The following is a 24363-nucleotide window of genomic DNA, read 5'->3' on the forward strand; positions in this document are numbered from 1 at the left end:
CTTTTACAGGAGAAGGAAAAAATTACTTTACTTTTAATGGAAGTCAATGGAACCAGACCCCCCCCAGTCATTTTGGGCCATTTCCTTTGGTCCATTCCTCATGAAATGTACATACAATGTATTCATGTCAAATTTCATGCCCTTTTTTTGAGGATGCTGCTCACATGGAAAATGCTAAATGCTGAAATATTACATTGAGTGAATCACCTGTCCTATCCGCACATACCTGACGGTGGCCTGCAGAGCCGGATCCCGCTGAACATCCAAGAGGCTGTCGCCCTCATCAGCGCTCTTAAATGAGCATCTCCTGCAGAACACTAAATTTCGCTTCTTCCTTTAGATGTTTCACTTCAAAGAGGCTTAGGAGCTGGAAGCACTTCTGGCCACATGGCTTAGGGATTTGGACTGGAACACAAAAGGGACAAAAAGAGACAAGAGTTAAAAAGAAGCAGCTCCGTATGGAAGTGATTATCACCATGTTTTAAGTAATCCACCCCGAGCTTTTATTTCACTGCACAAACACTAAACATCAGTACACATCAGTAAATCACTGCTCTCAAAACTTTGCATCTCCATTTTTCAGTTTTGGACTGTTGCCATTTATATTGTGTGTAAACTTTCACGAGCAGACCAAAACGGCCCAAAAGCACTTGGGGGGAAAAGTCTGGTTCCATAGACTTGCATTAAAAATAAGGTACACTTTTTCCCATCTGCGTATAACATCATGACCACCTCTGTCCACTTTATCAGCTCCACTGACCGTATAGCTGCACTCTGTAGTTCTACAGTTACAGACTGTAGTCCATCTGTTTCTCTGATACTCTGTTACCCTGTTCTTCAGTGGTCAGGACCCCCATGGACCCTCACAGAGCAGGTACTGTTTGGGTGGTGGGTCATTCTCAGCACTGCAGTAACACTGATGTAGTGGTGGTGGTGTGTTAGTGTGTGTTGTGCTGGTGCGAGTGGATCAGACACAGCAGTGCTGCTGGAGTTTTTAAACACTGGTGTCCACTCACTGTCCACTCTATTAGACACTCCTATCTTGTCGGTCCACCTTGTAGATGTAAAGTCAGAGACGACAGCTCATCTGCTGCTGCACAGTTTGTTGGTCATCCTCTAGTCCGGACCCAGACGCCGTCCCATCTGGACCTGTAATTAATAAACTATGGAGAATTATTTCATTTTGACCGGGTGGTCCTGTTTCAATCAGCATAGCTTTTCTAGCCTTTACGGTGGCTTTAGCAGCCGGAGAATCACAGATCAATCACATGCACTGTAAATATCCCACATGACGCTCCTCAGCCAATCAGATCTGTGCATTACGATGAGCTCTGAGACTGGAGTGAGTGACGAGGAGAGAAACAGCAGTCAGAGAAGAAAGTGAGTCAGAGGGAAGTTATTCCACATGACATGATCTAAAAAGAGAAAACCGGCAGTAAATGTTGTTGAAATCTGACCGAACTGGACTTTATTTGATCTGATATTCAGCTGTATAAGATGCTGATATTCCTACTCGGCTACTTCAGTAAACCGTATACGGCACTGAGTCAGGATGTCACTTAGTTCTGGTCCTTTGATTAAGAAATTTCTTTGACTGGACCTTTAATTTTAGTCCGTCAGTGGTCACAGGGTGCTGCTGGGTGGATATTTTTGGTTGGTGGACCATTCTCAGTCCAGCAGTTTAAAAACCACCACCACCACCACCACCACATCAGTGTCACTGCAGCGCTGAGAATGACCCACCACCCAAACAGTACCTGCTCTGTGAGGGTCCATGGGGGTCCTGACCACTGAAGAACAGGGTAACAGAGTATCAGAGAAACAGATGGACTACAGTCTGTAACTGTAGAACTACAGAGTGCAGCTATACAGTAAGTGGAGCTGATAAATGTTTGGCCTGCACACAAGACTTGGTCAAAAGCGGGCTACAACAAAGGTGCAGTGCGGCTAGAAACATCAAAACCCCGTTTATCCTACGTCAGTTGAAACTAACGAACCGGTGGCTTGTGGGTAGTGTAGTCCAGTGCTGTTTTGTTTACTTCCCCTTCACACGCGTTTTTTTCCCCACCCGTATTGTGACAGGTGCGCTGGGATTGGCTAGCAGAATCTTGCGCTGAGCCAAGCTTGTTTGCCGATAGGGGCGCTGCTTGTGGACGTGAACTAGTAGCCAATCACGGTGGAGGAGGCGGGGCTTGTCGGAATACGGGTGGTAAGAGGAAGCGAGTGGAGCGGTTTTTCCTTCACGGTGAGAGCGGCTTCTGATGCGTTTGTCCAGATGATGCGAGGGAAGACCATCATCGTCACTGGAGCCAACAGCGGCATAGGCAAAGCCACGGCGGTGGAGCTCCTGCGCCGGCAGGCCCGGGTGATCATGGCCTGCAGGAGCCCGGAGAGAGCGGAGCAGGCCGCGCAGGAGATCCGGCAGGAGGCCGGGCCGGAGCAGGGCGAGCTGCTGGTCAAACTGCTGGACTTGGCGTCTCTGAAATCAGTGCGCAGCTTCTGCGAGGAGATAATCAAGGTAACCTCTGCTTTTCATTGTTATGTAATGAATGAAGCGAGTCATTTTTACTGCAGCTATTTCTAAGGCAGGGGTGCTCAGACCTGGAGACCTACCACCCTGGATAGTTCAGCTCCAGCAACCTGGCTGTGACATTGAGATGTTCCTGCAGACATTCATTACCTGGATCAGGTGTGTTAGATTAGGGGTGGAGCTAAACTCTGCGGGGCAGCACTGAGGACCAGAAGTGCTAGCTGGATCCAGGTGGCAGCGACAGCCCCAGCTCACTCCTGCTCTGGAAGACTCCCAGAGGCCCACTGTCCTGCCCTTTTTAGTGTTTTTCCTGCTCCCAACACACCTGATCCAACTAATTAGCTCATTGTCAGTCCACTATTGAGTTAAAGTGGGTGTATTAAAGCAGAGAAAGCACTCAAATGTGCAGGACTTTGGGCCTCCAGGAGCTCCAGGGTTGAGAAAGGCCATTCTTTCCGTCCCGCCACATATCGATTCCAACTCGGGAAGGCCTTATTAATATTATTATTTTCCAAAAAGGCATCTTGGAGCAGGAAAACACACAGGAGGGTTACTCCAGGTCACTTATACGGTTCGTGGGTCACCAATCTAATCCACAGAGGGCCGGTGTGTCAGGCAGAAGTGCGTGGGGGTGGGCGATGTGGCAAAAATATTATATCATGATACTTCAGTATCTTCATGATACACAGTATGCATCAAGATATTGAGTTTTTAAGACTTTATTAGCTGGAACAGACAAAATAGAACCTGCAGTGCCACAAATAAAGCGTACTGTGATATTATTAGTATTATTATTATTATTAAGAAATATACAACCATATAATATAGTTGCGTTCTAGAACACGCTCCTAGCACGTTCTTGAGTTTTAGAACCTTCTGCTCACGTGTTCTTCGATGCTAGAACACTGAGCCACACCTCACCAGCGAACCAGTAAACAGATCAGTCGTGACTGAACTGCAGGGATGCCAGGTCTAGCAAAAGTCTCTAGTAAAAATCAATCACTGGGAGGGATTCTGAGGGTTTGGTGTGAAATGGCTCAGATGTCTTCACAGCGGAGGTGATAGGAACCAGGGGTCGCCATGACTACAACACAGATATATCGCAAGAAAACCTCGTATGTCCAACTTTACAGTTGGGACAAATTTGTAAATACCCGTTACCCTTTACATTGTGTGTAAACTTCATGATGAATGGACTAAAAGAACTGAACTAAAATGACTTGGAAAAAACTCTGGTTCCATTGACTTCCATTAAAAGTAAAGCAGGTTTATCGCTTCTCCTGTAAAGTTACCATTTTGGAGATACGAGGTTTTCTTCCGACAGCGGTGATATACACTCACCGGCCACTTCATTAGGTACACCTTGCTAGTAAAAGGCTGGACCCCCTTTTGCCTTCAGAACTGCTTTAATTCTTCATGCCACACTTTCAACAAGGTGTTGGAAACGTTCCTCAGAGTTTCTGGTTGGTTATTTGAGTTCCTGTTGCCTTTCTATCATCTGGAACCAGTCTGCCCGTTCTCCTCTGACCTCTCACATCAACAAGGCGTTTTCGTCCACACAACTGACCGCTCACTGGATATTTCCTCTTTTTCGGACCGTTCTCTGTGAACCCTAGAGATGGTTGTGTGTGAAAATCCCAGCAGATCAGCAGTTTCTGAAATACTCAGACCAGCCCGTCTGGCACCAACAACCACGCCACGTTCAAAGTTCCTTAAATCCCCTTTCTTCCCCGTTCTGATGCTCGGTCTGCACTTCAGCAAGTTGTCTTGACCACCTCTACATGCCTGAATGATTGGCTGATCAGCTATTTCTGTTAACAAGCAACTGAACACCGTACCTAATAAAGTGGCCGGTGAGTGTACGTTTTATTTACTATCCAAAACCACCTACACGTGTCTTCTGAGTTTATATGGAATGTTGATGATGGTGAAATAGCGATAAATCTGGAAAACGAGTTTTCTTTGGAGTCTGCTTTCCCTTAAAACACTCTAAATGTGTCCATCCAACATTAAAGGGTTTTACAAGTAAACTAGCCAGCAAAACTTTCTTACAACAAGGTTTCAGACGTCATAACCATTCATGCAGTAACTGTCCGTGAGGGAGCTTTTAGAGGTGGACGTCTGGTTCCCATCACCACCACTGTGAACAGCTCTGACTCTAAGTTTCTCTAGAACGGAGCGTTTCACACCAGACCGCTCTGAACCGCTCGGTTTACTTTTCAGCAGTTGACTCACGGACAACTTTGCAGTTTCCCTGCAAGTCGTACTAGTTGCCTGCCTCAGCACCGTCTGTCCTCCATTAACCTGTGCATCGCTGCCAAAAGTCAGGAGCTGAAAGCGCCCACCTGTAATTAAAGAGCAGGCACAGGTTAGACTGGTACACTGCAGGGTTTGGAGTTGGCAGGAAAAGGCTCGTCACATCTGCTCCCATGTAAAACACGCTTTTCAACAGGGTTGTTTGCAGATTTATGAACTTGTACAAGTAATCAGTCATATATGAGACGGTTATATCTCAGCTGTTTGTAATAACCCTGAGATCACAAACAGCTAGAGGTGCAGCAGTTCACCCCTCACGGATCGCTCCTCGGTGTCTGGGCCACAGGTCGGGTTGTATCACAGTTCAGAATTGAAAAATGAACCTCAGAGCTTTGAACTTCAGATCTTTTTACTGCACGTAAGTGAAATGCGTTCGCAAATACAAACCAGAACTCGGTTAAGAGCTTGGCGAAGTTAAGAGTGGGCAATGGAGTGAACACACGGCTGTGTTAGGAATAGCAGTGCTGCTGGAGTTTTTAAACCCCTCAGTGTCGCTGCTGGACTGAGAATAGTCCACCAACCACTGTGACCTGTGACCACTGATGAAGGACTAGAGGATGACCAACACAAACTGTGCAGCAGCAGATGAGCTGTCGTCTCTGACTTTACATCTACAAGGTGGACTGACAAGGTAGGAGTGTCTAATAGAGTGGACAGTGAGTGGACCTCCAGCAGCACTGCTGTGTCTGATCCACTCAGACCAGCGCAACAGGTGGTCATAATGGTCATTATGTGATGGTCATAACGGTCATAAAGTTATACCTGATGGGTGTATATGACCTTCTGCAAATTCACCCATTCCATTTGTAAATGCAACAGCCTTTCGAACAAAAGTGCACCAAATCTTTTTCCCTCTGTAATGTCTTAAAACAGGAGGAGCCCAGGCTGGACGTTCTGATCAACAACGCCGGAGTCTATCAGTGTCCCTACACAAAGACGGAGGACGGCTTTGAGATGCAGTTCGGCGTGAACCACCTGGGCCACTTCCTCCTCACTAACCTCCTGCTGGACCTCCTCAAACGCTCCGCCCCCAGCCGCATAGTCGTGGTCTCGTCCAAGCTCTACAAGTATGCCGAGATCAACTTCGACGACCTGAACAGCGAGCAGAGCTACGACAAAGCCTTCGCGTATGGACGCAGCAAGCTGGCCAACCTGCTCTTCATGCTGGAGCTGGCCCGGAGGCTGGAGGACACGGGCGTGACGGTCAATGCCCTTACGCCTGGCATCGTGAGGACTAACCTGGGTAGGCACGTCCACATCCCTTTCCTGGTGAAGCCCCTCTTTAGTCTGTTCTCCTGGGCTTTCTTTAGAACACCGGAGCATGGGGCGCAGACCTCCATCTACCTCTCCTGCTCTGACGACGTGGAGGGGGTCCAGGGGAAGTGCTTTGCCGACTGCCGCGAGGAGGAACTGCTTCCTAAAGCCACAGATGAAGAGGTGGCTAAGAAACTGTGGGACATCAGCGAGGTGATGGTGGGCATGAGCACCTAGAGGAACATCACCCCTGCAACTTTACGAACGATGGACCATCAAATGTGGTGGACGTGGCCTGTTAAGGGGCAGTTTGTGGCACTTATTGAAACTGATGGTCTCACTAATAAGGTATCCACATAGTAGGAATTCATCACTGATTCTTGTCAGCCTGTCACTTTCAAGCTGTGCCACAAATTTAGTTATGCACTGACCGAATTGTGGATATTTGGACGTCACCACTAAGCAAACTAATAAATCCAACCGAATGGCACCTGTTTCGCCTTCTTCATTCAGATATGTCTTCCAGTTTTACTATAATAATGTATACAATGAGCAGCATCGCTGCTAAAAAACCACCAGAGGATAAACCCACTTATGCCAGAGTCAAGATTATTCATAACAGACTAATAATAGCTTGACTAATCACACGAGCGATAACCATCGTGCGCTGCCAGTGTTCTTTTCTGCTTTTAGTCTCGAGATAATGGCATGATAAATTGGAGCTCTCACTAAATTAAAGCGTACTCCTGAGATGAGGTTGGGTAGTGTAGTGGTTAACACCTCTGCCTTCTACACTGTAGACTGGGGTTCAGTCCCCCACCAGGGCAAGCCCCCTACACTACACCAATAAGAGTCCTTAGCCTACCTGTGTAAAATGATCAAGTTGTAAGTCGCTCTGGATGTGAGGCTATCGCACTTAACCCTCTGGGGGTGGAGGGCGATTTTTCATACATTCTTAAGTCTCTAAGGCACTTGTATACAAAATGATACACACATACATCAAAATGCTCAGAACTATCTCCGCTCTCTATTTATTGATGCCCTTTTGACCTGGAGCGCCATGTGATGAGATAATTGGGCCCGAAAGCTGAAAAAAATGAAATCCTATTTTTGAAATTCTTAGTATTTCTTGTAAAAGCACAGCTTTACTCATGTGCATGAATTGTTTGTAGTGCTTGAAATTGGTCACAAAAGTCTTAGATTAATAAAAGTAGTGAAAAATATAAAGTAGTAGTAGATTTTATCCTCATTGCCAGTTCCCAGCAACAAAAGCTCCATAGGAGCCCATTCATTTTGGACTTGCTCAGGAGCGCCCTCTAGTGTTGGACTGACCCAGAAGGCATTATTGAGTGGCAGTTCTCCTTGCTGCGCTTTCTTTGTTTGCGCCACGACTGTTTTACAATGTCCTTCCTTTGAGAATGAGGCAGGGGAGGTTGCTAGCCAGTCAGAGCGGTTCTGCGTTAAAGGGTCATAAGGTCGTTATGACGGCTGCTTAGTAACCTCCAGAAGGCTTTGAGAGTCCAGCCCCAGACGTCTGAAGAGCTTAGTGCCTCTAAAAGCATTATAAAATTATTACATCATAAAGTTAATACATAAAATGGTTTTGAATTCACTGTCTGATGTCTTGAGACATTGTTTTATGACAGTTTTGAGAAAGTTTTGGCCTAAAATGTATTTTTTAAGATCTGTTCATGGTGGAGATATACATCAAGGGCTTTGTAAGGTGAAATAGTCCCCAAAGAAAACTTAGGTTTTCAGATTTATCACTATTTTACCATCATATTATTACTTATAAAAGCTCAGAAGACTCGTGTAGGTTCTCTGGTGGTTCTGGATGGTAAATAAAGTGTCTATATCTGTGTTGCAGTCATGGCGACGCCTGGTTCCCATCACCACCACTGTAAAGACGTCTGAACCGTTTCACACCAAACCCTCGGTTTACGTCCCACACACTGAGTTATGAAAAAGGTTTGAGAAATCTGCAGCTTTACTAAGACTGGAAAAGCTCCAACAAGCGCCAGTCATGAAATCAAAAGGATGTTTAATTTGACTGACAGAGTGATATTAGACAGTATGGTATTAAAGCTGACTGCATTTTTAACCCACTGGCGGTCAGTTTTGTAAAACTCTGTCTGGACGTACAGCATCATAACTGCGATGCCAGTCCAGCTTACTTAGAGCAGCAAACCGCGCTGCACTGAGTTCACTGCCTCTCTAATTACGCGAGGCAGGAGTAATAACTGCCTCCACAACAACCCCTGTCCATCTCTCTCTCTCTCTCTATCTCTCTCTATCTCTTTCTCTCTCTCTGTCTCTCTCTCTCTCTCTCTCTCTATATATATATATATATATATATATATATATATATATATATTTAATATAATTTCTCTATCTCTCTCTTTCTATCTCTCTCTTCCTCTCTCTCTCTCTCTCTCTCTCTCTCTCTGTGTCTCTCTCTCTCTCTCTCTGTCTCTCTCTCTCTCTGTCTCTCTCTCTCTCTCTCTCTCTCTCTGTCTCTCTCTCTCTCTCTCTCTCTGTCTCTCTCTCTCTGTCTCTCTCTCTCTCTCTCTCTCTCTCTCTGTCTCTCTCTCTCTCTCTCTGTCTCTCTCTCTCTCTGTCTCTCTCTCTCTCTCTCTCTCTCTCTCTCTCTCTCTCTCTCTCTCTCTCTCTCTCTCTCTCTCTCTCTGTCTCTTACATACACGCTGATTACTTTGGAATGTTTTCTCTTTGTGTTAATGGGAGATTAACCATCTCTCTCAGAACTGCAGCAAGGCTCCCTGATGTATTGCTAATGTTTTTCCCACCTGTGCTCGCCATTAGGGCATTTGCTGGCTCATTTAGACAGGCCGCTCTGCCTTGCCAAAAAGCCCCTCAGCCTGGGGAGCATGTGTCAGAATTCAGCTCGCTGCGAAGTGGAGGGAGGTCTTCTAGCGCTTGGCTGCGGAGGCCAAAGGCTGTTTGTTTTTGGAATAAAGAAAATTGCAGAAATTGTGAGCTTTAATGGCTTTAATGATGCATCCAGAAGTGATGCCACATCAGGGCTGCAGGGCCAAGCGATGCAGTGATTACAGGCGAGGCCTTTTCCCTTTTACCATTTTTACCCTCTCTTTTTCTGTCACTCATTCTGCTGTGAAGGAGTGGTTCACCAGAAAAAATTCATTCCCATAATTACCCTCCTTACCCCAAAGCGCTCGATCGACCAAGACATGACTGATAGTTTTGCACTAGAACTGCGAGACCAAGGCCGTCCCGGCCGACGACGCTTGGAGTAAGTATTGTAAATTTGATTATTCTGTGAAGCGTTCCTTTAAAGGGCCCGTATCAAATTTCATATACATATTCATGCATGTTGTTTATAATGTGGTTTATGTATCAAAAACAAACTATAACTTATTTTTGATCATCATCCAGCCTCTCTTTATCCCTCAGGCTGTTTATGTTACTCTCCCTGTAAGACTGACATATGTAAATGAGGTCTGTTCTGATTGGCTGCCTTGTGTTTCAGCCAAATATAAAAACAGTCCAGACTGAAACACTCTATAATTTCAGTTTGGGTGGGTGTGGCTGAATTACTATGTGGAATTGGGCATAAATAGTATGTTTTTAAACTTTAATAATCTTTACATGCTGCTACGAACTCTTATTATATAAGCAGTGTGAGGGGAAAAACAGTGATATGTGGCCTTTAACGGTCAGCAAACTGCACAGAAAGTAGTAAATATGTCATCTGAATAATTACGAAAGGTAATAAATAGATACAAAGTAAAAATGTCAGGTTTTTTAACGCTGTTATGTGCAAAAATGGACAGAAAATGAATGCACAATTTTCAAAGGATGCCAAAATTCAAATGACTAAAAATTCAAATCCATTCTAATCACCGCTAAAATGTCTATTATATACGTCTTCTGTAATATTCGCCTCACTCACAGCGCCGAAGCTAAAGCTGATCGACTGCATCATCTTTCACGAATCTCTCTTTGCCAGCTTGCCCCCCTTCCACCCCCCCCCCCCACCACCCCCCCACAAGCACGTCAGAACCCCCAGGGTACAGACCCCTGCTCTAATAGAGTGAAAATGAAAATATTAACATATTTATGTAATCAAATGATGAATTTTGTGAATCCTACACCCTGTGGCATGACCCCCGACTTTAGCTTCTTTCGTTTGGCACTGGAGCCGTAGATAGACATACCTAGATGCCACGTTGGGTCCAGTCAGGCACGTCAACTGCAACTGCGGTCAACATCGCTGCTGGACTGCATTCAGTACCGTTACAGAGCGGCAGTTTAAGTAAAATACTGTCCGAAATTTCAGGAATATCGCTCTCAGAAAGCGGGATAGGATTATATAACGGAGGGAACGCAGTGATCCAGGCTGTCTGTGTGGTGTTTATGTGTAGACGTGGTCGTGTGGTTGGTGAAGCTCAGAGAACCTGCTGATGTGATTGTTTGTCCTCTGGTTTTATATTAAGCCTGTTTAATGGTCTATTCAGGGGGTCTTAACTTTATGTAGTAGTTATTTATACACAATGTGTGTTAAGGCTTTATAGATGGGCAAGTTACAGCGTTCCTTAATCTGTGTAGATATTCATGATAGATTAACATCACCTTACACAAAGCCGAGGTCAGCTTCTTATTCGCCAGCTTCTTGTTCGAATTTCCACCTTAAATGAAGCCAGTCCATGCAGATCCATGCAGCCCAGATTAATCTGAGTCTGAGGATTATAACTAGTCAGATTTGGTGAAAATGGGTTGAGCTATGAGGAAGTTGTGGCTGATTTAATCCTGAGACTCTTCGTCTCTCAGTACAAGTGAATCTGTTCACATGGAGGATCTTGACCTCTCCGACGCGGCGGACGTGAGTGTAGAGCCTCAGATAGAGAACAAAGACTGCGTTCACATGACAAGCCTCATTACTCAGATCCGGTCTCTCTGACTCGATGGTTCAGACTCGTTTAGGTCAGTGACTCAAATCCGTCATTAATGTGACGAACCGGCCTGAACTGACCCTCATGAGCTCCTCCTACTCGGTAACGTCACGTGACTGAATCACCGCATCATCGGCACAAACTAACGAGCAGAACGAGCTTCGCTGAGAAGATCATTAACTCTGATCAGCTCTCAGCTTCATTATTAGAGCCAGACGGAGGAGAAAAAGGTGGGATGAGCTGCTTTTCCACCGTTTACAGGCTTTAACGTCTGTTTGGCGCTGTCGCCATGGTAACGCTGAATGATGGCGCAAACGCAGTGGAGGAAAAAGCTCATGAATTCCGATCTGAGCGTCACATTATGAGCATCACATGGCCACAAATAGATAGATAGATAAACAGAGAGATACTTTATTGATCCCGAAGGAAATTTAGCAGCCAGTAGCAGACAAACAACACTATAATTAATAAATAAATAAATAGACCAGATCCTATCTACAGGTATATATACAAATAGAATAAATAAATAAATAAATACATACATACTGTCTGTGATGACATCTATAACCTGAGACGATAGATGCAGTGCAATAATGACTGAACCCAAAAATAAATAAGTAAATCAATCAGATACGTATCCGATCTAGGACCACATGAAAGTGACTCAGGTCAGACTTGTGTCCACACAGCCCTGAAAACATCAGATCTGAGTCACTTTAGGGGGCAAAAAATCTGATTTGTGCCACTTCAGCCTGGTAATGGGAACACAGCCAAACTGTGTGGTGGTGTTAATACACTGGATGTCGGTTCTGTCACCGCATGGCGTCCTGTTATGTACAGACGTGGACTAATGTGTGTTAGTATAGTTAAAAACATTAGTAGACGTCCTGAGGCCTGAAACTGCTCTTGTTTTTGCTGCTACACTTTTGTTTTATTTTCCCTTTTGGCCTTTAGCGAGCACACTGGCTTCAGGCTATTACCTATCCTTTCACCTTTCCCAGCTCCGTTTTGCCGTGTTTATGCTGCATCTCCAAGCCAAACACAGGAGCTCCGTGTGTTTCAGTGCCACGAATGAGAAGTCGGGGAGCATCGAGTCGATCTTAAAGCATGTTTATCAGCCTAATGTCTATTAGTATCACCATATATTATACCATATATGATGTATATCACGCAAGTTGGCATGACCAGCTCGACACGCTGCCAGGAAAGCAGTCAAACCTCCATCCAAGCAGTGGAGGTATTGTGAGGAGCCCCATTCAGAACACCCAAACAATGACTGCACTGCAGCTTTGGGTCTTAGCGAACAGCGTGAGGATGCTTCGGAGCCAGCGCTCGCTCCGAGGTCATTTGGCAGCGGAGTTTAATGGAGAAGAATCTGTCAAACCTTCTGTAGTGTTGCTGTAAATTGGATGGATACAAATGGAGAAGGGACGCCAAGAAGTGGGAGCTCTTCACGATTATAAGACTACGACCCCAAGTTCACATTCGGTGTCTTCCAAGAAAGCACTACTGTGAGTAGCTTCTCATGTCCTGTACAGAGTCAAAGAGCAACGACGACGAAAGGCTCGGACATTCCGAACACACGAAGGCACTGCCAGCAGAAATCCGCTGAAAGCCAAACGCTGTTTATTTATTTATTATTCGCGATTCGACCAGGTAATCTGATTGATTGTTTGGCTTCCCCGGCCAGCGCGGCCTGGGAGACGGAGGCTTCCCCTGAGCTGGAGCTCTGTGTTTTGACACCTTCTTGAAAACACGGTGAGTTTTTCTCAGAGTTTAAAGAAATATTTTGCTCCACGGCAAGACACGGCCCACGTTTTCGCATCTATATTTTTCAGCATTATTCAATACTCACACATGGAAATGATTGTTTAAGTGTAAATCCCTTCATGGGAAATGTGTAGGTTTTCCAAAGTATGAGAAATTCAGCGCTGCCAAAGTCAAGCTGATAACTCGAGAGCTACTCAGGCAGATCACAGATCGCACTGGAAGTGCTTCTATGACAGGTTCCTGGAAGCGGCGAGCGTATTTATCTACAAACTGACCAGACTGTTTAATCCAAGAGACTCTTGACTCTGGAACATTGTAAAGTTCAAACCTTCTCTGTAGGCCCTCTCGAAATTAAACTTCATCCCTTCTGAATAAAGTCCTTGCTTGACTTGAGTCTATTTTAGTTAGCAGGCAGCTGCGAGTAAGCAGAATGCTCATTTGTTAGTGTTACTGGTGACTTTGAGGACGAGGGGCTGTAAAAGGTTTTGGGTCACTGCCAGTTTGTTTGTGGCGGACGGTCTTAAAGGTTAACCTAGATGAATGAATGCTAGTGCAGGTCTAGCCTGTAGGCTACACCACAAGCCAAAAGTGTGGAGACGGCATTAAACACGAAACTGTGAGGTCTTCTAGATAAAATGCACAGTGATATGTTTCTGTAACGGGGAGCGAGGAGGCGGACGCATATGCCACGTTTATTATGGGCAAATCCAGGGTCATAGTCCAAACGGTCCAGGGTCATAGAGCCGACACAGATTGATCGGGGGACAGACGTGACAGACCAGAATCAAACATATAAGCAGAACAGTTCAAACAACAGTACGAAGACCAATACAAACACCAGCGAACACAAGGGGCAAACACAGGGCTTAAATACAACAGGGATGATGAGGGACAGGTGGAAACAATCAGGGGCGGAGTCACAAAACAAGGGGCTGGACTAGGATCAAAACACACGCACATGGACCGGACTGGGAGGGGCCAATCATGACCGTTTCTGAGGCCAGAAGAAGCTGATTTGCTGCTAATTGAGTGCAGAAATAGTGTAAATCACTGTTAATCGTTTACTTTTAAAGTCTATTCCAGCACAGATTATGGATTACCATTTAAAAATTATATTATAATATAGTAGGGGGTAATCTTGTATTCAAGGAGGGCCTGGATTCGAGTCCCCAGCCGGGCGACCGCGCTCCTCTCTGTGTGGAGTTTGCATGTTCTCCCCGTGTCTGCGTGGGTTTCCTCCGGGTTCTCCGGTTTCCTCCCACAGTCCAAAGACATGCAGTCAGGCCAACTGGACATGCTATTTTGCCCCTAGGTGTGAGTGTGTCTGTCTGTCTGTCTGGCCTGAGATGGACTGGCGACGTGGCCAGGGTGTATCCTGCCTTCCGCCCAATGACAGCTGGGATAGGCTCCAGCACCCCCCGCGACCCAGAAGGAGAAGCGGCTTAGGACAGGCCTCACTTAAATGTAGGATAGAATTCCAAACAGGGCGGCAACATAAGCAGCTGCTATTTTTTCTCAAACAAATGATCGTTCATCTCATTTGAAAAGAAACGGGCAGAGCGATTGATATTCAGGAGTAGGGTTTGTGCAGGTCATTGAAAGAGAGGAAACCGGCTCCTTCAAAAGGTAAAGTTGAAACATACAAAGTAAAGAATATGCTACTCAAATGAGCGCTTGAGTCTATATTTAAGCCACCACTGCCATAAGTGGTATTAATTCCAGTGCAGGAAAAAGAATGCACATCATTACATTGCAAATCCCATAGACACAACAGGTGAAGTTAGCATGATCAAAATGGTGATGTTTGAATAAACCAAGGCTGCTTACACAGTGATGGTTCACGTGGTGGAGAAAAAGAAAACCTTGAGAGGTTTTGATCCTGCTAGTAACTATAATGTATCTATAATCTGATTTCTGTTTTTTATGTAACTGTAATGGACTACAGCTACAGTTTTTGTATTTTTTATCCTTATTACATAATGCCGTTACCTCCAAACTCTGACTGTTAATGACTTGAGCTCCTGCTGATTCTCCAGCTTTATTTTTATTAAGATTAACTGACCCTTATTAGTCCCACAACGGGGAAATTTAACCCATCAGTGAAGTGAAATGCCACGTACACGCTAGTGAGCACACTTGCCCGGAGCGGTGGGCCCAGGGAGCAGTTGGGGGTTAGGTGTCTTGCTCAAGGACACCTCAGTCATGTGGTGTCAGCTCTGGGGATCGAACCGGCGACCTTCCGGTCACGAGGCTGGTTCCTCCAGCCCACGACTGCCCCCGAATAGATTCCAGATCTATTCAGGTCCACCTGACCAACCCCTTTCAGAAGCTTCTTCTACTCAGTTAGGCATTACATTAGGAGTGTGCAAATAATTAAAAGTGCTCAGCGTGAGCTACTGTCATCAACGAAGAGTGAGACCAAGGCTTTTCCCACAGAATACGCTTGAGACAGGGAAGCCAGGACTAGTCATGTAATGAGAACAAGCATGGAAATACAACTGCAGTATAAAAAGTGGAGAATAGATTCCTTTAATGTTTTTAATGTTTTACCAACTTCAAACGATGATGTTTTCAGTAGAAAACGTGGAGAAAAAGAAACACCATGAAAGCTCGATGCTAAGAAAAATCTGGTGAAACTTTCTATGAATGTCACATTTGTAAGCATCTATAAATGCATTCATAATATGTTATAATGCATTCATAAGGCATCGTAAACAAGGCTATAAATATTTATAAAAATGCATTACACACGTTATCAACAGTGCTTATATTTCAATTTAGTGTAATTCATTTTAATAAATATTTATAACCATGTTTATAATGCATTATGAATGCATCATAACATGTTATAAATGTGTTTATAGGTGCCTACAAACATGACATTCATAGAAAGTGTTACCAAACATCTTACAGGGTGAAGATTCTGCATTAAATCCTGCTGCCAAATTATGTTTATGGTTAAGTGACAAAATGTGTGAACGGTGGGTGGCGCTGTCGCCTCACAGCGAGGAGGGTCTGGGTTCGATTCCCCGGCCGGGTGACCATGGTCCTCTCTGTGTGGAGTTCTCCCCGTTTCTGCGTGGGTTTCCTCCGGGTTCTCCGGTTCCCTCCCACAATCCAAAGACATCCAGTCAGGTCAATTGGACATGCTAGCATGCCCCTAGGTGTGAGTGTGTGAGTGTCTGTCTGTCTGTCTGTCTGCCCTGAGATGGACTGGCGACCTGTCCAGGGTGTGCCCTGCGTTCCACCCCGATGACCGCTGGGATGGGCTCCAGCACCCCCTGCGACCCTGAGGGAGAAGCAGCTTAGAGAATGGATGGATGGATGGATACAGTGATTTGTAACCGAAGTCCTCCAGGTCTGTGGTTGCTTGTCGACGGTAGCCTATTCGTTTGTTGGCAGAAGAACTCTTTATTCTGCTAAATTAAATCATTTGTAAAACATTCATGCATTTTATGATATTGTGTGCTGTTGCCATTTTATGAAAGCAATAAGCCACTGGAGGCCGTGTGTTACAGTGATTTTACCACCGATAACACCTCTTACTAGCGATAAAATCACTATAAAGCAAGGCCCCTCGTGCCTTGTTGCTTCATTTTACACTCTTGAACCTGAGCCTGTGGCTTTTCATGTCTTTTCTGCTATGAGACACCAGGGGGATTTCCCCCGAAAACGAACGCCATATCATTGTGTCAGAGGCAAATCAGCTCAGAGCACCTAATAATCCGTTCACGTCGATCACAGACGCACTCTACTGTAGCTCTTACTGAGAAAATGTGTGCGGTTAACAAGAAAATCACAACCAAGAGAATCAAAACACCATTTTACAGGAAACTCTTACTGCTAGCGGTTCATGAGAGGCTCTCGTGTGTTAATGTGAACTCTGGGTGCTGTTTTGGTCATGATTTACAAATCCTGCAGATCCTCGGCGCTGCTGTGGGTGGAAGGCCGGAGGGCTTTGCTTTCCAAACTGCTCGTATGAGTCTAAGCTCTCATCGCCTCCAATGTAAGCAGAACTTCACTTAGAGAGAGTTTGCTTTATAATATCAGAGCGATAAAACTTTCAAGGAGAAGCTAATGTGAAAACCTGGTCCCCGAAATTGTGACTTAGAATGTCTCAGGTATAAAACCATTCAACCTACCTTCATCACTTTAGAAGCAGCGGAAAGATTCTTAATCCAGGTTGCTCCCCAATTCCAGCCTGCTTGCTAGATCATCCCTACACTCTGAGAGGGTGAAGGCTGGAAATCGAACTCACAACCTCCTGACGATATGGATCTATTTATTTTTCATTTAATAATATTCAAATTCATTTTGCAGGGTTGAATTTGCCTTGACGTGTTGCATCTTGTCACGGTAATTCTGGGAATCTCTCTCAGGTGTAAGACGATCTGGCGGTCTTGAGCAATTTATTAAAATTGATCACTTCTGCATAAATCAGCCGTGATTAATTGTCCATTTGCCTGATGAAAAGGCATTTTTTACATTATACTACCCTGTTAGAAATGAAGGTTCTGTTCAGGAACATTTCTCGTTCATCAGGGTACAAACAGTGTAGATGTTCCCTCAAAGGTTCTACAGTGGGTTTAAGGTCTGATTGAGAACCTTAAATCAGGTTCTCCAGGTGAAACGTTGGTATTTGTTATACCATATAAAGAAATATGCATTAACATTTGTAGAAAACTGTGTTTTTTAAAAAAAATAGCTTTTGTTTTGCAAAAATCAACAACAAAGTACATCATTTGGCCAGGGGTGCTCAAACAAATTGAATTATATATTGAATACACTGTATACTCATTTTGTCTGGTAACACTTTCTATGAATGACACGTTTGTAAGCGTCTATAAGCACATTTATAGCATGTTATAATGCATTCATGAGGCATCATAAACATGGTTATACATATTGATAAAAATCAATTACACAGAAACACACATTACAGCCATGTTTATTACACATTATGAGTTGTTAATATAATGCATTGTAAATGGTGGTAATATCTTGTTATACTGCCAGTGCCAAAGAAGTCAGTCCCAGCTCAAATTAATCCCAGAATAAATATGAATATATCAGACGAATACAGTACATTTATACCCGGAGATTTCCAGTTCCAGTTTATTTGAGCATGAAGTCACTGTGGAGTGAAGGCCTGGAGAGGGAGGGGTGAGATAGTCGAGTGCTGTCATTGTAATTTGTTCCCTCACTGGTTCTAATGTCAAGCACTAGAACCCTTTACTCTGTAACACTACACTACAGTACAGTACAGTGATGCTGGTTTCTGCTGTTGTTCTATTGGATATGCAGTGTTAAGTCAGTGCCAGGCTAATGGTGGTGCACATTAACAGTGGTGAACATTAACAGTGGTGCACATTAACAGTGGTGAAAATTAACAGTGGTGAACATTAACAGTGGTGAACATTAACAGTGGTGCACATTAACAGTGGTGAACATTAACAGTGGTGAACATTAACAGTGGTGCACATTAACAGTGGTGAACATTAACAGTGGTTAAATTTAACAGTGGTGAACATTAACAGTGGTGAAATTTAACAGTGGTGAACATTAACAGTGGTGCACATTAACAGTGGTGCACATTAACAGTGGTGTACATTAACAGTGGTGAACATTTAACATTGGTGCACATTAACAGTGGTGAACATTAACAGTGGTGTACATTAACAGTGGTGTACATTAACAGTGGTGAACATTAACAGTGGTTAAATTTAACAGTGGTGAACATTAACAGTGGTGAAATTTAACAGTGGTGAACATTAACAGTGGTGCACATTAACAGTGGTGTACATTAACAGTGGTGAACATTTAACATTGGTGCACATTAACAGTGGTGAACATTAACAGTGGTGTACATTAACAGTGGTGAACATTAACAGTGGTGTACATTAACAGTGGTGTACATTAACAGTGGTGCACATTAACAGTGGTGAACATTAACAGTGGTGTACATTAACAGTGGAGCACATTAACAGTGGTGCACATTAACAGTGGTGTACATTAACTGGTGTACATTAACAGTGGTGAACATTAACAGTGGTGAACATTAACAGTGGTGCACATTAACAGTGGTGTACATTAACAGTGGTGCACATTAACAGTGGTGTACATTAACAGTGGAGCACATTAACAGTGGTGCACATTAACAGTGGTGTACATTAACTGGTGTACATTAACAGTGGTGAACATTAACAGTGGTGAACATTAACTGGTGTACATTAACAGTGGTGCACATTAACAGTGGTGAACATTAACAGTGGTGTACATTAACAGTGGTGAACATGAACAGTGGTGTACATTAACTGGTGTACATTAACAGTGGTGAACATTAACAGTGGTGAACATTAACGGTGGTGCACATTAACAGTGGGGAACATTAACGGTGGTGCACATTAACAGTGGTGAACATTAACAGTGGTGAACATTAACGGTGGTGAACATTAACAGTGGTGAACATTAACAGTGGTGCACATTAACACTGGTGAACATTAACAGTGGTGCACATTAACAGTGGTGAACATTAACAGTGGTGAACATTAACAGTGGTGAACATTGACTTTCCCTCATTGGGTGAAACTCTGTTTAAACTCTGACATTTGAAGCCTGTAATGAGCTTTATTGTGTTTTAGTGTTTCAGTAAATCCTTCAGTAAATTCTTCAACTTGAAGCCTCAGTCTAAACCCTGGAGGAGGCTTTAGTCCAGCACGCTCCACTTTACTTAGAGCGGACTAATACAGCTTATGAGCTCTTATAATGTGTTATGAACAGTACTTATAATGCAGTATGTTAACAATTCATATTGCATAATAAGCCTGGCTATAACCTGTAATGCATTTTTAAAAAATATTTATAGCCATGGTTATGATCCCTTAACATGTTATGAATGTGTTTATAGATGTTTACGAACATGACATTCATAGAAAGTGTTACCTTTTGTTTCTTATGGACTTTGGGAGCAAACCTCAGAAACATGGCCACAGTAAAGCAGCAAACATGCAAGCCACCGATTACAGCTTTCCTCCACCTCATGTTGAAGCGTCTGCTTTCTGTCTTAAGGACTCCTCCGTTTTGAATCATACAGCTCGCTCACTTCATGTCTCAGAGGCATTTCAGCTCAACTCTGCTCACTCCTTCTGTCTCCCCACCCACTCTCTGCTCTCCCGGTGTGACACCGGAGGTCAGCGTGGCTGGTGATGTATTTTAGGTATTTTAGCAGGCGTTTGGTCTGGAGATGATGAAAGCTACAAGGCCTGAGCGCGTGAGCCTTCTCAACGGGCCCGTCTGTCCACGAGACACGAAACAGACGCACATCAAATGCGTCCGTGATGGCGGATGCAGTCGTTTGAGATACAGGAATGAGGTCTGACGCACAGCGATTACACTGAGTGATGAAAAGCTTAATGGAAAGCTACTTATTGCCGCGATTCAAAGGGAAGACCCCAGAGGTCTGCGAGCGAGCGCTGAACGTACAGCTGATTATTTCCAGCGGGGACGTTTCTATCACACAACACATTGATTACGTTTATGCTGGATTTTATCAGATTGTAGTCATGGAATGTTTATGGTGTGAAAGACTTCCCAATCAAGATGTCTTTGAGAGCTAAACTAATCAACGTCAGTCTGGGCTACAAACGGCGAGTAAATACATGAAGCAAATCTTGAGATTCTGCGTAAACAGCGAATCAAACTTGCACAAACACTGCACTCATTCTGCTACCAGCCTGTTTAGGCAAACGTGAAAAGCACAAATCATCCTGATGGGATTTTTAAGTGGAATACAATCATGTTCATGAAACGTAAGGAAAAAGCTGGTATTCAAGTGATCAGCCAACTTCTGCTGTAAGGTTGGATTTGTTCTGCTCTCTTCAGTTTGCGAACACAGCCAGCACTCAGTGCACTCGTTTTTCATTCATCACGCTACAAACAGTGTAGATGTTCCCTCAAAGGTTCTACAGTGGGTTTAAGGTCTGATGGTGGAGCTTAAATCAGTTCCTCCAGGTGAAACATTGGTATTGGTTGCACGCCTTAGCCATAGCACACCTCAGAATGCCACTGGGAAAATGTTTAGTGGATTGTATGTTCTTCAACTCAACTGTTTGAGGAACACACAGCACTATGTAAAATGGGCAATGTGTACAAGCAGAAAAACATGATCCCAATGATGAAGTATGGTGGTGGGAGCATCAAGGATGCTTTGCTGTCTCTGGGCCTGGACAGTTTATCAAGTTTATCAAACCCAAGTTTATCAGGGTATCCTATGGGATCACAGAGGGTGCCGGTCCATTAGCCGAAGCTTTGTTGGGGCTGGATGATGTAGCAGGACAATGACCCTAAACATCAAAGTAAAACTACTACAGAATGGCTTCAAAAATAAAATCCATATTTTGGAGAGGCTCAAACTTAACTCTGATTAAAGATGCTGTGGAATGACTTTGACAGCCTTTCATACCAGACATCTGAAGAACATGGCCAAGCTGAAGGAGTTCTGTTATGACGAACTTCTTTTGAACGTTGTGCAGGTGTGATCCACAGCTACCGGAAGCCCTTGCTTAAGGTTACTGATGCCAAAGGAGGTTTGACCAAATATAAAAATTCCACCAACACTGGGGATGTTTCATTGTTGTGCACAGTAAAGAAACCAAAGACAAATAACTGAAGCCCAAAGTTGAGGAATGTCCAATAGGAAAGTCCCTCAGCTCTTTTTCTGTTGGACAGGCTCGACTTTAGGCTTAAGCTATCTAGTGAAATAGAGAAATCCTGCTTTGTGAAACACCCCCAGATCACATTTCGTGACCAGTTAGTGCAGAAAACTACGTCATTCCATACAGGTTCACGTCCTTTTCCTTGCAGCTTTCCGCCTTCTTGCACTGATTTGGTTGATTTAAGGAAAATCTTTAATGAACATCAAATATTAATATATTAAAATATTAAGTAATTCAACATCTTTCGCTAAGAAACTTCACCTGGTTTTGAAAGTTGTGCCTCTAGCCATGCCTTCGTGAGCTCCTGCTGGTGTGGGTTCATGGTTGTTTCTTTTCAATTAAAAAAAAAATGCTTCTAAATGTGCCCTTAATTGCATTTAATTATCAGTTGTATTATGAGTGATCAGGTGCCCGCTGCTTGCCAGCCCTTTGGACTGGCTTGACCATCATTGAGCTTCATGCTGTACAGTGCTGTGCAAACCTCACCCTCATGAACTGACCCTCCCGATGCTAATAAACTAACTGACCCTCCCTAAACTAATCTGATTAACCGCTGCTCCACCTCGTTTCCCCGTTTTGTGCCATAACACTTTTTGTTTTGCTCTCCGGTGTCGACCAGAGGAGGGTGGGTTCTCCTTCTGAGTCTTGGTTGCTCTTAAGGTCTTTTCCTCTTGCTCTTAGGGAGTTTTTCCTTGCCACTGACTCCATTGGCAACGCTCACCGAGGCTCGGACCCAGATTTTTCTGCAGAGCTGCTTTGTAACAACATCCATCCATCCATCCATCCATTTTCCAAGCCGCTTCTCCGTCAGGGTCGCGGGGGGGAGCTGGAGCCTATCCCAGCAGTCTTCGGGCGGAAGGCAGGATACACCCTGGACAGGTCGCCAGTCCATCGCAGGGCAGACACACAGACAGTCACTCACACACTCACACCTAGGGACAATTTAGCACACCCAAGCTTTGTAACAACACCTCTTTTAAAAAGCTCTATATAAATAAACTTTGACTTGATTTGTAAAAGGGAGCAAAACACTACATGTGCATGTTATTTAATCTTATTTGGGAAGCTGTTTAAAATTAAATTAGTTCTAGTTCTCTGTTCTCTTTCCTCATACAGCGATGACTGCCTGTCAAACATTGCGGGGTTTCAATGCTCATTAGCCATATTAGCCTCGTAGCTCCAGATCAAAAGCAAAGGAGCAAGCTTGAGATCTCAGATATGTCACGGCTAATCAACAACATTCGCAATAAAGGGGAAAACTTTTATGTTATGCCCAGAAAAAAAAAAGATCTTCCTTTAATCCACATGGTTTAAGTCATCAGCTAATCACCAAGACCCTAAACAAGCTACAGTGCTGCCATATTAGGCCATGCAGTTAACTGCTGTAATCCAATGGTCTGTCCAGTGTAGCTGACCACATGTCAGCCTCAGTCGGATTCACCTGAGGATTCTTTAGGAGTGGAAAACAGTTGTTAACTTTGAACTGGAATCAAAAAGTTTTATTGCAGTCTACAAATATCAGCACAGCGTATTAACAGACCGACAGGCTCCTCCGAAAAACCACGTAAAGTACGGGCAAGTAGCAGAAAGCGCGGGTTGCCGTATTGCAGGGCGCTTCGTGCTGCCAGCTTCAGTCCACGATCCATTTAGATAGTGAATTATATCATTAGAAAAGCATGAAGTGGTTAGAGCTGGAGTGAAGGAGTGAAATTGGTAGCAGATTGGAAGAACTGCTCCAGAACACCAGCGACTGTTGACAGGGTGAGTTATGGGAGTGAACATCAGCGAGGGGGAGACGTGGGTGGTCGTGCCTTTGTGCGTGTTGTGTCTAGAGAGAGAGCGAGGCGTCCAAACACGGCAAGTAGGCCCCTCCATTAAGCTATATTTCCACACGTCAAAGTCAAAGCGCTGCTGTCCGTGTCCTCACACTTCGTCAACGAAACCCTCGCCCACATCTATCTAGCATTCCCTCCATCGCTGAGGGCGCAGTTATCATTTATCTCTGTCTGTCAGCGTATCTTCTAATGCCTCCTGGCTGTGGTCCAGGCTTATCTCGAGCAGAGCGGGACAGGACCAGGGGAGTGTTTAGTTTGGCCTTTACTCCTCCTCAAGCTCACAAACACGACGCCGCTCTGGAGAGATGCTCTCTCGGCTGAACTCTTCAACCCTCAGCCGCGCTCGGGACAAACGGCCTTGAGCACGTCCCGCACTGCGACTGTACCACTGTGCGTTCAACTGGGACTTCATAGGTGGGGAGCCCTGGCTTCTCCATGGCTGTCTCCAATGTGGGAGCTCTCAGCTGTAGAGCAACAACAGCTTTGTTTATTTATTGCACCTTTCATGCATTTAAAATAAATATGAAAAATAAAAAACAATTAGCAAGAGAGAGAAAAAGAAAGAAGAGGCAGTCAAATAAAATTTGCAACAAATAAAAATGTGGCAAAAAAAGAATGAACAATTATAACTATGAAAAATTACATTACATATGTTCATTTTCATACAAAAAAGAAAGAGGAGCTCTTGTTCTCTGATGCGTTTGAAACAGTTCTTTTAACTAGTTTAAAGCTTTTAATGTGACTTTCATCTTTGTCAGAAAAAAATCATATTTTGATATAATTTTATTCCAAAATTGACTAACCTAATTTAATAAAGTCATTAACGGAAACAGAAAGCCTGTTTGTTTGATTTCCTATTTGGTCGCATTTGTATGATAATCATTGTGGTGTACTACAAGGCTCTGTACTTGGCCCGCTTTTATTTACTTCTTATTTGCTGTTCCAAATCATGCCTTAAGATTATCCGGTGCTGGGGTTATCCGTATTTCACATATATAAAATAAAAAAAACATGCA

The 24363-nt window shown here is 44.1% G+C and overlaps 1 protein-coding gene across 1 annotated transcript; it reads left to right on the forward strand.

Moving 5' to 3' along the window:
- The first annotated feature begins 2177 nt into the window (after window positions 1-2177).
- On the forward strand, window positions 2178-6590 carry rdh14a (retinol dehydrogenase 14a). The gene is made up of 2 exons (XM_017719919.2): window positions 2178-2518; window positions 5720-6590. Exons 1-2 carry the CDS (start codon window positions 2276-2278, stop codon window positions 6335-6337), a joined length of 861 nt encoding a protein of 286 aa, XP_017575408.1. The 5' UTR covers window positions 2178-2275; the 3' UTR covers window positions 6338-6590.
- Window positions 6591-24363: the final 17773 nt, after the last annotated feature.

This window comes from Pygocentrus nattereri, chromosome 5 (genome assembly GCF_015220715.1).
Source record: "Pygocentrus nattereri isolate fPygNat1 chromosome 5, fPygNat1.pri, whole genome shotgun sequence".
NCBI classification, from domain to species: Eukaryota; Metazoa; Chordata; class Actinopteri; order Characiformes; family Serrasalmidae; genus Pygocentrus; species Pygocentrus nattereri.

Bases quoted from the DNA above. Each gene is read 5' to 3' on its own strand.
- rdh14a (XM_017719919.2), top strand. From the start codon at position 2,276: ATGATGCGAGGGAAGACCATCATCGTCACTGGAGCCAACAGCGGCATA. The intron at 2,519-5,719 runs GTAACCTCTGCT...GTCTTAAAACAG, and splicing joins TCTGCGAGGAGATAATCAAG to GAGGAGCCCAGGCTGGACGT.